Genomic DNA, 15,516 nt, shown 5'->3' on the forward strand with positions numbered 1-15,516 from the left:
AAGATCTTTTGACAACATTCCACTAACTAGCCAGTTTTGCACAACTTCTCACAACAGCAATATGGCAGGCTGCGTAAAAGAGAACTTCCTCTTTCTATTAGGGATCCTTTTTAGTCCTCTGCATGTTTCTGTTTGGTCCCCCTGTTCTAATGAGTTCATGTGAAGAAGTCTGGTTCCAGGAGTCTCAGGGTGAGCAATTTTTCTGCAAGAACAGCAATCCCTCAGATCAATGGATATTTAACCCCTTCCCTGCTTATCTTATTGTGGGAAATATACATGCCACTATAACTAAGGCTGCAAGTTTGTCATGGACTTTCTGTGCCCCCTGTGACTTCTACAGCGGCCAGTGCAGCTGGCTCTGGGTCTGCCCGAGCAGCTTAGGCAGCCCATGGGCTAGTCGCACTGGCCACTGCTGGGACAGTCTTGGGCCACTACCCATTTCCCCAGCCAGCAGCAGGAGGCGTTTGGGTGGGGGACTCAGGACTGGGGTGCAGGAAGAGGTGAGGGCTCTGGGCAGCGATTATCTTGGGGGGGGCGCTCCCTGCAAGTGGTAACATGTCCCTGCCTCAGCTCCGAGCTCTGTGCGCTGCCTCTGCCCGGAGGCGTCGCCCCTGCAGCTCCAATTGGCCATGGTTCCTGGCCAATGGGAGCTGTGAAGCTGACAGCACACGGAGCTAAGGAAGGGACATGTCACTACTTCTGAGAAGCTACATAGGGAGCCTGGCAGCCCCGCCAACCTCCCACCCCCACCCAAGCACTTGCAGTGATCCTGGGCCACCCCAGCACCTGCGGCGTCCCCCCAGGTCATCACCCAGAGTGCCCCCCACGAGCACCCGCAGCACTCCCAAGATTTAGTCAGGAATATAGTACAAGTCATGGATAGGTCATGGGCTGTGAATTTTTGTTTACTGTCCATGACCTATCCCTACTTTTACTAAAAATGCCCATAACTAAAAGGTAGTCTTAAGTATAACTAAATAATGTATAGTTAAGGCTATGTTTTAGTCACGGGTGTTTTTAGTAAAAGTCACGGACAGGTCATGGGCAGTAAACATAAATTCATGGCCTGTGACCTATTCATGACTTTTAGTAAAAATACCTGTGACTGAAACTTGGGTGGGTGCTGGGGGTCGGGGAGAGTGGAAGAGGGGCAGTCCAGGAGCACCACGGATGCTGGTGGAAGGGGCCCAGGAGACCCCGCTTTGGGGGGTGCTGGGCGGCGTGGCCTGGGACCCCGGCTATTCCTGGGGGAGAGGGAGGGGTCAGGTCGCAGTGTGTGGCTGGGACCCCTGCTGATGCTGGGGGCAGGGGGGTTGCTGGCAGAGCTCCCTACCCGACTCTGCGTCCCTGCAGCTCCTAGGTGGTGAAGGGGTTATGGGGCTCGGTGTGCTGCTCCCACCACAAGCACCAGCTGTCGCAGTTAACATTGGCTGGGAACTGCGGCCTGTGGGTGCGAGCAGCCTGAGGCGTAAAGCCTCCCCCTCAGCTCCTTTGCCGCTAGGAGCTGCAGGGCCGTGGGAGCTGGGGAGCCCCCCACCCTGAGGTAAGCGCCCCCCTCCTACACACCCAAACTGCTGTTGCTGGCCCAGGGGCTGCCCAGCTTAGGCAGCCCCTAAGCCAGCACCAGTGGCTCCAAAAGTCACGGAGGTCACGGAAAGTCATGGAATCCATGACTTCTGTGACAGACTCGCAGGTTTATGGTATAGTACATGCATCTAAAGAAAAGATTGTAGCTCTTTTGTATTGTATGATTCGTTGACTACTATTTCATGTTGTCCAGTGTTACGTGATCATAATCCAAACTGTAAAATCCTTGGAGCGTGGGACCATCTCTTCTGTATCCTGTACAGCACATAGTCTAGATATTTAAGTACCAATGTAAAGAAAAAGACAGTTGTAAAGTAAACATCCAAGGTAGCAAAGTGGAAGTTGCCAACATTGTTTTACAAACTATACCCAGTTTGTGATGAAATTCGTGTAAAACTGTGAAGTGAGAACGTAAAAGCTTTTAAGAGCCAAGGAAGAACTGCACCATCAGTTTTTGTTTCCATTGTTTATCATTAGCATAACTATTACATCCTGAATGAAGTCCCAGATTAATGACCATATAAAATAATTAGGTGAACAAGTGACAATACCCATTTCTGCTTATTGCTTTCTAATACTGCTACCGAACACTACAACTTATCACCCTGAGCAGCAATGAACAAACATTGTAAGCTTAGAAACCATAAAGAAAATAAGATGGCATTCTAATTTACTTTACTATTACACATTAAAGAACATATATATGATCTGCTGGCTTCCCTAAAATTGGTAAATGTATCACCTAAAACAATTAGAATTCATTACTTTTTTAAAACCGTGTAGTGTATGTAACTAATGTTGATGGTAACTATTAGATTCTAGGTTATTTTCTTTATCAAAGAGCAGCTACATGTATAACTAGGGCTTAATTTAAAAAAAACAACCAAAAAGCCTTTGATTAGCACTAACCCTAACATTTAAAAATAATTTTTAATAAAACCTTGCCAATAACCTCTTTTCATGCTGTTAGATGTAGAATGCTATAAAATTAAGTGTTAAGGCACCCAGAACTCTTTTGTTGGTGTCTTTATAATTATTTACATCTAAATAAATAAAATGCACACAAAACATGAGTTTCTCTGCACTTTGCAAGAACGATTCAGGGCAATATTCTCACCCAGGCGTTTGAGGCCTGTATTTGCACACATGAAGAATTGCATGTACACAAGTATAGGCCAGGGCTAAAAATTACCCTTTAATAGCAAAGTGTTGCAGTGAGGTGTTGTTGTTTTGACTTAATTTCATTTTGCAAAAAAATCCTGTAGAATATTTATTCAGTTTTAAAAATAGGAGATTTTTAATACCTAACTACACTTCTAAAATTAAAGGATCAAAGTACTTTTTGTGGTGCATTATTTTTGCTTTTGTATTGCCTGCTTAGTCTAATTTACAAAATTCAGTAAATTGCACCAGTTTTCTCAGTCATTAGTGTAAATTAGCAAGGCTCTATTGTAATAAATTATTTTTGTGCATCTGTACTTCATGCTGTTGGCTGACATACCACACAAAAACCAATTATTGTGGTCATTCCAGTCCAGCCAAAATCAGAATTGTTTTGTGCATCAGCCCTCTTATTTCAGAGATGGATGAGACAAGGCCAAGGGTGAGTTTTTTGTGAGCATTGAGTGTAGTCATCGGCATCATACTGTAACTAGGCTGATGCATCAAGATTATAGTTAGGTGTCTAGGGAAAGTTACAGACAGACTCAACATTACAAAAAAAATCTAAGTTGTTTATATTAAACTTAGCTTCTGAGTTGAAGAGACCTTCCCTTGCTAATTTCAGCTTCCTGAACTGATGAATGGCTAGCTTGACTAATGCCAGAAGTAGTTTGATCAGGAGTGGAGCTGGAAAGAGTGTTTTGGATGAATAGTTTTGGTCAAACTATTTGCGATGTTGACACAAATTTGCCACATTGTTTGACAATTTTTTCCTTTAACTTAGGTGCCATTTACAAAATGAGGTGGTACCTCCCCCACTATGAAAGTATGCCCCTCTTGCCTGACCAAAATATTCTGTCTGTCTCTGCCACCAAGCCTTTGTGGTTTTAAACGTGGTCACCAGCACCTTGGTTTCTATGACTGCCTTTAGGAATTTTCCACTCTCCAAGCCCCTATGTCTACACCATAGACCTTACAGTTGCACAGCTGTACTGTTGCAGCTGCGCTGCTGTAAGTCTCCTGTGTAGCCACTCTATGCTGATGGGAGGGAGCTCTTCTGTCGGCATAATTAATCCATCCCCAATGAGCGGTGGTAGCTATATTGGCAGGAGAGTGTCTCCCACCAACATAGTGCTGTCCAAACTGGTGCTTCCGTTGTTGAAACTTGTGTCGGTCAAGGGGTGGGATTTTTTTTCACACCCCCGACCAACAAAAGTTTTAGCAACAGAAGTGCTAATATAGACATAGCCTCAGACAAAATGTTTTCCTGAGGGTTCAGCCCTCCAGTTGTCCTTAGGTATTAGGGCATTCACCTGGGATGTGGGAGACCCCGTTCAGTTCCTTCCTGTCTCTCATATGGAGCAGAGATTAGATCACTGGGCTATGGGATATTCTGGTGTGGGTGTAGCTCAATCTCTCCTATTGAGGCTGTTCAACTATATATAAATAGTCAATGGAGCAGGGATTTGAATCTTCCATCTCCCAGACAGGAGAGATGGAGATAGACCCACACCAGAGACCCGTTCCCCAGAGAGAGTGCACAAGACAAGGGGAAAAAATCACCTTATGTCCCTGTACAGTATGGGTACCTCCTCTGGGTACCCAAAAGAACTTCCAATACTGCGAGCAAGCAACCCCAAGCAGCACCTGCAGTGGTACTGGAAGTGGAGCTTTCTAAACTCAAGGACACTTCAACAAGCAACAACTCCAAAGACTACACCCTCGGTACAGTCCTCATCAAGTCATGGCAAGAAGTGCACATATTGTCCATCAGTACAGTCCCCAGTACTACCTGACATGGTTACTCCCAAGGAATAGTACCCAAACTCACTGGTATGGCCCAGATTCCTCTTCTATGAAGATTTTTGTATCCTGGAAGAACCCAAAATCCCCTCTGCCAAGGGATACTGAAAAGGTTTTCTTGCCAGTACTGACAGTTCCTCTGGATCCGGCCTGTCTTCCAGTGCTACCACACTATATCTCATGAAGACTCTGCCTCCAATACCAATGCAGTTACAACTCCTTCCTTGGCCTTTGATACTGACACCTGTAACGCCTCCCGATAGACACAGGAGAGGACGCGTCCTTGGACTCTGACAAGGATTCCGCCACCTTCCTGTTCCAGCCTCTCTCCCTAGGGTACATCACAAGGATATGATCCTCAATAGATAACTGACTCATCAGCTCTGAGTTCTACGTCCTACCCCTTTCCCTTATGCACCAACACAGTGGGCTTTTTGGAATCATTGGGTACCCTATTATTAACAGTTCTAAAGAGTACTGTCAGGTAGGTGGACCTGTCAAAACGAGCAGCCACTGAACCTTGGGACCCTCTTCCTCAGGGTGAGCCTCCACAAGAGTGAGGCATAGAGGAGACGCCACCATCCAATACATTTTCCTCCTCAGCAGATGAAGCAGTTATCCCTCCCCCCCCCCCAACTCAAATACAAAACCTTTCAAGACCTCATAAAAAGGATTGCAGAAGCCTTGTACATCCCTTGGGAGGAAATACAAGAACTTCAGCACTCCTTTCTGGACATCTTCTAGTCCTCTTCTCAGGGCAAGATTGTTACTCATTAGTGACTTCTTATTGCAAGCCTGCACAGTGTTCCAAACACCAGTGAACATTCTACCTACTTGTAAATGGGGTGATACAAATTAGTATGTACTGGCCAAGGGTTCAGAGTACCTTTTCTCCCACCCTACCTCTAACTCTTTGATCATCAATGCTGTCAATAAAAGAAACAGTATCAGTCTAGATCAACCCCTTCCAACCAGGAGTTTAAGCACCTGGACCTTCCCAGCCATAAAAGCTATTCTTTAGTGCTGTGCTGTGCAATTCAAAGTTGTCAGCTATCAGGACTTGACAGCAAAATATAACTACACAAATTGCTCCAAATTTTCTCATTTTATTGATCATTTGCTTCAAAACCAGAGGAAACCGTTTCAAGCTCTGATCACAGAAGGCCAGGTGATCGCTTAGATTTCCCTTCAGGCATCACTCGATGCAGTGGACATGGCTTTGAACACTCTGGCAACTGCTTCAGTCATGCGTCAAGTACCATGGTTGCAATCCTCCGTCCTCCCATGGAAGTACAGAATACTCTGGAGGACCTTCCATTTGAAGGGCCCAAGCTTTTCATTGATGCCTTAGCTGGATCCCTCCGCTCATTCAAAGATTCCAGGGCAACTTTGTGATCCCTTGGCGTCTGTCTATGCACCCGTGACAAAAACTAAATACTGTAAGCCGCAGATAGCTCAATTGCCTCTCCCAGTCCACTGACAAACATCCAGAAAGAGGTCCAGATTTCCTAATCAGGGACCATCCTATACAGTGAGATCTCAGTAGGCAACTTCCTCTAAGCAACTGTTTTGACTCATTGGTTGAGCGTTGGTGGCTAAGTCCATAAATGGCTATTAGCCAGGATGGGTAAGAATGGTGTCCCTAGCCTCTGTTCGTCAGAGGATGGAGATGGATGGCAGGAGAGAGATCACTTGATCATTGCCTGTTAGGTTCACTCTCTCTGGGGCACCTGGCATTGGCCACTGTCGGTAGACAGATACTGGGCCAGATGGACCTTTGGTCTGACCCAGTACGGCCTTTCTTATGTTCTTATGTTGTGAGTCATCCCCTTTTCTGGATCCTTTGCTGTACTATCCCACTCCTTCATGAGGACCACCTCTCTCATTTCGTACTTCCTGGGAGCTCATCACCTCAGAAAGATGAATCCAAGAGATAGTTTCATTGGGCTGTCCAGTTCAGCTCCATCCCTCTTTTCAATACCGTCCCCATCCTCTTTTCAGGGAATCTTCTCACGAGGGTCTTTTATGAGAGATGATACAATCTCTTCTGCTTCTGGGATGATCAAACCCATTCCAATGGATTTCCACCGGGAAAGGGTTCTACTCCAGGTACTTCTGGGTTCCCAAGAAAAAAAGGAAGGTAGAGACTGATTTTTGACCTCAAGGCTTTTAAACACTTTTGTCCTCCACTGAGCAGTTTAGGGTGGTAACCATGGTACTGATAATTCCATATTTGGATCCAGGCAAGTGGTTTATTGCCCTCTGCCTCCAGGATGCATACTTTCATGTAACTTCCCCCGGGTGCTTCCTATGATTCTTCATTGGCAAGGACCATTATCAGTACCACGTCCTGCCCTTTGGCCTTTCAACTGTCCCAAGTGTCTTCACAAAGGTCCTGTCAGCCATTGCAGCCAATCTTTGTCAGATGGGAATAATTTTCTTCCCCCATCTTGATGACTGGCTTCTCAAGGATTGCTTCTTTCTTGAGATGCATTTGGCAGCCAATAAGGAACTTATTCCTCTTCCACTCTCTGGGCCTCTGACTCAATGTGAGAAAAGTCTGCTCTCACTCCTCTACAACTAATAGACTTCATCCAAGCCATACTGGACTCCGTCTGCTAGAGCGTACCTGTCCATGGGCGGGTTTGCTATAGTGTCCAGCCTTATTTCCACACTACAACAGAGTCCTCAAACAACAGCAAGAGCTGACCTTTTGCTCCTGGATCACGTGGGAGCCTATACATAAGTAACACTACATGCAAGGCTGGCTCAGTTTTTTCTACACCCCTAGCAAGCACAAACTGCTCAAACTGGTGGCAATACCTTGGAGGGTTCTCTGCTCCCTAAACTGGTGGAAAGATCATTGAAATTACTGTGTGGGAGTTCCCTTTTCACATCCTTCTCCCACAAAGATTACCACCACAGATGCCTACCTTCTGGGTTGGGACACCCATTGCCAGGACTTCATTTCCAGCTCTTTGCACACATTTTCCCAGCACTACACTATCATGTATGGACTAGGGCTGATGTGGCCTTTGGTGAAGCTATTCTGTGCTCTACTGAATCTATCTTCTCAGCATCCTCCTCTGTAATTGGGGTACTGTTTGGGAATCTTATAGGGAGCACCCATTGGACAATAACTCAAAGGAGGAGGAGAGGTTACTTAACTTGTATAGTTGCTAGAGTAGCTGTTTTGCCTCTGTGGTTGCTCCATTACCCCTGTCCTTTGGAGTCCTTGTCTCTGGTCTTCATGGTTGAGAAGGAACTGGAGCTGCAGTGGGTCCATCACTCTCTCTGCACCCTTTTACTGGAGTATGAGGCTGTGTAAGGCGCAGTTGTGGCTGCTACTCATAAGGATTTCTAATCAAGACTGCATGGGTATGCACACTGCCTGATGGGAAGCACCCGTAGAGAGACAACATCTTGAAGAATCCCAATTATTGTACAAGGTAAGTAACCTCTCTTTCTGGTTCAGGTTGAACCGAATCTCTTCTCTCCCCCCCCGCCCCCACACACACACTTTTTTTTTTTTTTTTTAACTGCCAGTGAACCGAAAAATCAATTAATTCCTCAGCTCTAATCAGGAGGCTCTCAGACTTACTGGAAACTCTGGTGTCCAAGAATAGAGATGACAGAGAACTACAGGAGGTAATTCCATAGCAGATGGCATTACATTTTGTGGTCTCTTGTCTATCCAAACAAGGTAAATACTGGGAGTTTAACTCAGTACTATAGTTACTTACCATTACTTGGAGTCTGTTAATAACTCTAGTTCATATAAAATCGTATGTTCTCAGCAGGTAATAAAGCAGAGCACAAGGGTGAGGCAGTGGACTAAATTGAGCACTTTTAGTATGGTACTGAATCATGCCTGTTCAAAGTCAGACATTGTGCTTGGCTGCCCTGAAGGGAAAGAAGAGGGGGATTCAAAAATAAGTTTAATTTTTATATATGTGTAACGGGGCATACTCGCGTCTCATGAGCGCCCACTTGGCTGAGTGCAGGCCCCTGCACACACTCTGTCTGTGGTGGGTCTCTAGCCACTCAGCCTTCTGGCCAAGTCTCTCACACTCTGTCTCTGAGAGCAAAGCAAAACCCCTTCCAGGGTACAAGTCCAACAGCAGTCTCTCTCAGTGCCCTCTGTAACATCTCACTCAAGTTGTCCCCAAGGCTCCCTCCCTGGAGACAATGTCTTCAGACTCCTAGGGCTTTTCTGGCTGCAGGTCTCCATCTGGGCCACTATAGTTCAGTTTCCCCCCTCTGGGGTGCTTCAGCGTCCAGTCCATTTCCCCCACTGGCTAATGAGGGGGAAGGGAGCGATTTGGCCCCACCCGCTACTCCGGGTCCCAGCCCAGTAACCCTGTAGATAGCAACTGTCCACTGTGCATAGGCGCTGACTTCCCCGCTTTTTCGTGGGTGCTTGCCCCCCCGTCCCTGCCCCCACTCCACCCCTTCCATGAGGCCCCGCCCCTGCCCTGCCTCTTCCTACCCCTTCCCCGCCCCCATTCCAACCCCTTCCACAAAGTCCCTGCCCCAACTCCGCCCCCTCCATGCCCCTATTCCAACTCCTTCCCCAAATCCCCACCCCAGCCCCACCTCTTCCCTGCCTCCTCCCCTGAGCGCACCACGTCCCCATTCCTCTCCCCCCTTCTCCTCCCCACAGCGTACAAACAGCTGTTTGGCGATGGTCAGGAAGTGCTGGGAGGTAGGTGGAGGCGCGGGGATGTGGCACGCTTGGGCGGGGAGGAGGAGGTGGGGCAGGGGGAGGGGAGCTTGGCTGTTGGTGGGTGCAGAGCACCCACTTTTTTTCCCCGGAGTACCCATGTAGTGGACGCCTTTGGCACTGTGTCCTTTTATTTAAGTCGTGCTGCTGCTCTAATTCCCTGGGCCACTACCCCACAGCCCTGAGCCATCTTCAGCCTTACCTCAGGGCCTTGTCCTAATGGAGGCCCAGAAACCAGCCCACGCTCCTTCTCTCTCTCTCTCTGGCTTCCTGCAGCTCCTTCAGCCACCCACGCACTATTTATGCTCCTCTAGCTCCAGCAAGGAACTGGCCTTACTCTGGCCTTGCAGCTCTTCTTATACTGACCTCCTGGGCTCTGATTGGCTGTATCCCACACTGCCACTTTAGGCAGCTTGGAGGGCCCTCTCCACTGCCCTTTTCTGGGACGGGGGAGTTTCAGAGGGTCTGGTATACCCTGTCATAATATGTACCTGGTGAATAGGCTGTTTAAGATTTGTGAGGGGAATCTTCCTAGCACCCCATTCCAGGTTTGCCTTTAAAAAATTCCTAGGGGACAGGTGATGGGACCAACGAGAGGGGAGGAAGGGGTCTAGAGCAAGCTGGATGGGACTCATAAAGAAGCCCATGCTGTTGACCCTGCTTTTAGAGTCCAAGGGTAGATTTCCATAAGCAGGGTGGTCTGGAATTCCCCTCCTCTCAGAGGTGAGGGATCGAACTAGTGATTTGTGGTTCCAACCAGCTACTTTTCCTCCTAAATTTGGAAGAGCGGGACTGACTGGGAGAAGTTGTCCCTAAGGCAGCCATGTGGATATTTCTAACTTGAAGACATGATCGGGGAAAAATCCCCATTCTGAAGTTAAGAAGAGACCTAGGGAGGTTGGTCTATGACTTGTACAAGAATCTCTGGGGGTGGAAAGTGTATGGATGGGTTTACACTACAATATGTCTGCTACAATATATGTACACTACAATATGTCTGCTCTTTCCCAAAGAAAGTTTCAAAATGCCATTGAGACTCTATGTACCTCTATCCAGAAGCATGTCAGGGCCTTCTCGTTGGACCTTGCCAGTGTACCCAGTAGTTAAGTCAGTCTAACAGCATTGACAAGACAAATTGTAAAATATGAAGACTGGAAGCATTGTGGCAGTTTTTTGCAATTTTGTCTACACTAGGGGTGGCCAAACTTACTGACCCTCAGAGCCGTATATGAAAATCTTCAGAAGGTTGAGAGCTCAGGGTTTCAGCCCCACTCCTGCTGAAGCTTTGAGCCCCCGCAGATCCCTGCTAGGCAGAAGTCAGATGCGATGCATGGGGGACCATGTGGGGTCACATGTGCCTCCTCCCCCCTCCCCCACCGATTTTTGTTAGGGTTTGCTGGCCCTGCTCTTGGTCACATGGTGCCACAGAGCCCCCTCCCTGCACAGCAGCTGCTGGAGTCCACAAGCTGGGAACTGCACCCAGCTGTGGGGAGATGCAGGGGAGCTGCGGCTTTTGCTGCTGCTTCTTCCTGTGGAGCTAAAGCAGCAGCCCCCCTGTGCAGCTCCCAGCTGTTTGCTGCTGCTGCCTCTCTGTGTGGAGCTAACACCTGGGAGCTGCAGGGAGGGGCTGCTGAGGGTAAGAGGGAGCATGCCCAGGAGGGGGTGTGTGTGTGTGGGGCAAAACTCAAACCTTTAATTTGTGCACCCCCCACTCTCAGCAGGCACCAGTCATCTCTGGCAGAAGCCTCTAGCCCCATCACCCAGCTGCAGGGCAGAAGCCCCTAGCTCCCCACTCCAGTCTGTTAGGCAGAGAATTGAGGAGGGCGGGGGATGTAGCAGGCTCTGTGAGCTGCACTTGAACTGTAAAAGAGCCACATGTGGCTCCTGAGCCGAGGTTTGGCTACCCCTGGTCTAGAGACTCATGAGGTTTAATTCTTAAAGCCCCAGCTTCTGGAGTCGTGATTATATTAGCATCTTAGCTTTCATTTACAAAAAATAATTTTCTAGCCCTCATGATTGCAGAGAAAATGTGAATCTTAAAGTCTCAGTAAGCAGAGGACAAATAACAATAAGCAAACATTTATTATTTTATAGAAATATATCATGGTTTTAAAACTAATTCCGTTATATTGGGGAGGGGGGGCAATTCATGTTTTTTGAATGTTTGGGATTGGTAGTCCCAAGATGCTGCAAACTGAAACAGGAATGACTGAATATGTATTATGAGCTAGTTGTGTTCTGCACAAACGAATAAGGGGGAGGAAGGAATCCCCTGCGTGGCCATATTAACTTTCAGTGGGTTGTGGCTCTGGGCACAGGGGGAGTTATGAAACTGCATGATATAATCGGTATAGTATTCTTTAGGTGTTTATTTTTATATTAAATATGATTTATTTATCCTGCTCCCAAATGTTCTATTTCTAACGTGTTGCAGATTTTTATACTGATGATACAAAACGACATTGTAGAAGTTGTCAGGTGGGAGCTCAATTTAGACAGCTTAGTAAAGGATACTTGGGGCATTCGATACCCAGGAAGGTGGGGGTTAGTTTCTGTTTTTGACACCCAGGAAGCAGTTAAGGCTTTTGGCACTGTGGGGATGCATCTTCATTCTTTCCCTACTGTGGGTGGGAAAGGAAGTGATCTGAATTTTTTTAGAAGGGCTTGAACTTCAGGTTTCCCATCCCAACAACTCTTGGCAGCAACCAGCTGATTCACTCACCCTGTGCCAATATTTGTATCCAAAAAGAGATGGATAAGCATACTAGCTGATTGTTTATGCTAAAATGATGAGCAGTGAAATAGATGATAATATTGACGTTAAAATCAAGTTTCATGAAGTTTCTCCTTCTGTTCCTTATTATGGGATGGGGTAAAAAAAAGTAGGGACTGATCTGTTTTTACAGTAGCCTTCATAATTGTAAGTACCTCTTTTAACTATTAAAACACTTACTGTTGGGGCACCAACTTATGACTAAAGATTGTTTTGTCTGTACAGATTCCATGATTTCTCAAATGCATAGTAACATTTTACCTTTAAATAAGCTTTAGTGATGCAAACTTTAGTAATCATCTTTTGTATAATTGTAGGAAACCCTGAGTTGAAAGATAAAGACGACCAGTTTGGGAGGACTCCACTCATGTACTGTGTGTTGGCTGACAGGCTAGATTGTGCTGAGGCCTTGCTGAAGGCAGGAGTAGGTATTAATAAAGCTGATCATAGCCGGAGAACTGCTCTCCATCTTGCTGCACAAAAGGTAATTAAATAAAAATGCTCTAATACCTAATGCTCAGCTAATGTTGCCCCTGGCATTAAGTTTAAGAAACTCTTAAATAACTAAGTAAATGAAACCCAGTATTTTCAAAGGACTCTACTGTTCTCTAGGCCATCATGCTATAAATGTTAGTATTTTGGAAAATGTTTCTAGGAATTTGGCTTGTGCAACAGTTAATCTCTTTATTCTCTCTATTTTTTGTGATTTTAAACATATAGTTGAATTCATTTGCCACTAGTCTAGTGGCCCTTTGCTCTAATAATTCTTCCCTTCTAGGGAAAGCAATTCTTGTCCATTTCAGAGTAGCCAGTTCAACGAAGTTCTGACTGTGTAAGCCTGCTCATACATTCAGTGATACATGTTGGAGTATTGTCATTGACTTGAATGGCTACAGGACTGTGCATTAACTATCTATCAGTGCCAGCAGCAACTCTGAGAATTTCTTAAAAGACGAAGTACGTGAAGGGAAATTTAGGTACTGTATTAGGAAATTCATTACATATCTGTTGTCCCTTCTTCAGTTATATCAGTTTGTTTCCTATTTATTAGAGCTGTCGATTAATCGCTGTTAACTCATGTGATTAACTAAAAAAAAGTAATCGTGATTAAAAAAATTAATCGCGATTAATCGCATTTTTAATTGCACTGTTAAACAATAGAATACCAATTGAAATTTATTAAATATTTTTGGATGGTTTTTCTACATTTCAAATATATTGATTTCAATTACAACACAAAATACAAAGTGTACAGTGCTCACTTTATATTATTTTATTACAAATATGTCCACTGTAAAAATAAAGAAATAGTATTTTTCAATTCACCTCATACAAGTACTGAAGTGCAATCTCTTTATTGTGAAAATGCAACTTACAAATGTAGATTTTTTTTTTGTTATGTAACTGCACTCAGAAAAAACAAAACAATGTAAAACTTTAGAGCCTACAAGTCCACTCAGTCCTGCTTCTTGTTCAGCCAGTCGCTAAAACAAACAAGTTTTTTTACATTGATGGGAGATAATGCTGCTCTTGTCTTATTTACAGTGTCATCTGAAAGTGAGAACAGGCATTTGCATAGTACTTTTGTAGCTGGTATTGCAAGGTATTTATATGCCAGATATGCTAAACATTCGTATGCCCCTTCGTGCTTCAGCCACCATTCCAGCAGACTTGTAGGCTCTAAAGTTTTACATTCTTTTATTTTTGAGTGCAGTTATATTTTTGTACATAATTCTATATTTATTTGTAATGTCAACTTTCATGATAAAGAGATTGAACTACATTATTTGTATTAGTTAAATTGAAAAATACTATTTTGTTTTTTACTGTGCAAATACTTGTAATAAAAAATATTAATATAAAGTGAGCACTGTACATATTGTATTTTGGGTTGTAATTAAAATCAATATATTTGAAAATGTAGAAAGCATCCAAAATATTTAAATAAATGGTATTCTATTATTCTTTAACGGTGCGATTAATTGTGAATGATTTTTTTAATCACTTGACTGCCCTACTATTTATTTATTATATATCCATCACAGGTGGCAACAATAAATATAATTTAGTCATGAGGGGAACGATATGTATGAAGAGTATTTAGGATTGGGAGGAGTATCCAAAGTAATGGGGAACCAAGCAGGTGGGTGAGAGGAAGGTGAGATCAGCTGGTCAGCCAGCACATAGGTAGCAAGTGCTTCTGCACCAACTAGGCTTGGAGAGGAATTGTAGGTTATTCTGCAGGGAAGTGACTGCATGGCAAAGGGTATGAAGAGGCATAGCTGGTGGAGAGGAGCTACAGAGCCAGTCAGGAAAGGACAGCACTGTTTTAAAGGAGTTGCAATGAGGACAGATCATGGCAATTGTATATTGGAATTAATGATTTTTTTCTTTTAACTTTTTTTAATTCATAGTTATGGTTGAGAATTTAATTGTTCAAAAGTTAAGGTCTGTTCAGCCATGTTCACTCAATTGTGTGTTAAACCATGTAATTTATACTACTTTGTTTCCACCTGTTCATAATTTTCCAAAATATTTAATTTTGTGTGTGTGTATAATATGTTTGTTTGTTTGTTTGTTTTAGACAGAGCTATAATGAAATAGGGTGAAGTTTGAATTGTGAAATATTTCATGGTCATAATCCTTACTGAGGACTAGTGTCTGTGCTTGATTGGAAAAGAGAAATGTTTTGATTTAACAGTTATGCATGTGCAACCGGTTAAGGCCAAATTCCTGCTTCAGGATCTGCTAGAGTGGACCCCAGTACCTAGTCAGATGCCCGTTGAAGTCAGTGGGACTCTCAATGGACATAGGGGTCTGTTAGTGGATCCCAAAGCAGTATTAGGAAATATGTCAAGTCAAATTGCTTACAAGTTTCACTGGGAAATGCTGAAAATCATGTAAACTGTGTAAGATGGTCTTCTGCAATTCTCTTCTATTTGTTTCTTTTATAAGTAGTGTTAATTGCACCCAAAAGTTCCTTCAGCTACACACAACATACAGTAAAAATTGTTGCTTGATAAATGTTGTTCTGAACGGTAACCCTATGTGTCTAAATGCCCTAAGTAACCATGTAAAGACATCCTGAAATATTTTACTATGTTGGATTACCTTTAGTAAGTGATCACCTCTCCAAGGTGACTAGACTTCTACTCACAATTAGTTTTAGATATAGTCAGTGGTGAGCTGGAGCCGGTTCCCACAGGTTCTCAAGAACCGGTTGTTAAAATTAGACCTCCGTGGAGAACCGGTTGTTAAAGGGCCAGAGGGTGGGCAAAGAACTCTGGTCCATGGGCCGGACCATCCTGTTGCTCCCAGGATTCCCAGCTGGGGAGGCTGAGGCTCCCCCGGCCCTTCCCCCGCTGCCCCCCAGCTGCAGCGTGGCCAGCCGCCGGCACCAGCTGGGCAGCTCAGCTGAGCTCCGGCGTCGTCCTGCTGCTTTGAGCTGCCGGCAAGGTAAGCGGGGAGG

The 15,516-nt window shown here is 44.9% G+C and overlaps 1 protein-coding gene across 6 annotated transcripts in view; it reads left to right on the plus strand.

The window, feature by feature from the left end:
* The window catches only part of INVS (inversin), a 241,438-nt gene that overhangs the window by 16,567 nt on the left and 209,355 nt on the right, over positions 1-15,516 (plus strand). For 4 of the 6 annotated variants that reach the window (XM_039525062.1, XM_039525067.1, XM_039525060.1 and 1 more), the window contains one exon: positions 12,365-12,531. In XM_039525062.1, the coding sequence (XP_039380996.1) occupies positions 12,365-12,531 (167 nt within the window). Of the gene's footprint in view, positions 1-12,364; positions 12,532-12,825; positions 13,025-15,516 lie in introns of those variants that run through there. The other 2 variants (XM_039525065.1, XM_039525066.1) reach the window with 2 other exon arrangements.

This window comes from Mauremys reevesii, linkage group 2 (assembly GCF_016161935.1).
Source record: "Mauremys reevesii isolate NIE-2019 linkage group 2, ASM1616193v1, whole genome shotgun sequence".
Classification (NCBI taxonomy): domain Eukaryota; kingdom Metazoa; phylum Chordata; order Testudines; family Geoemydidae; genus Mauremys; species Mauremys reevesii.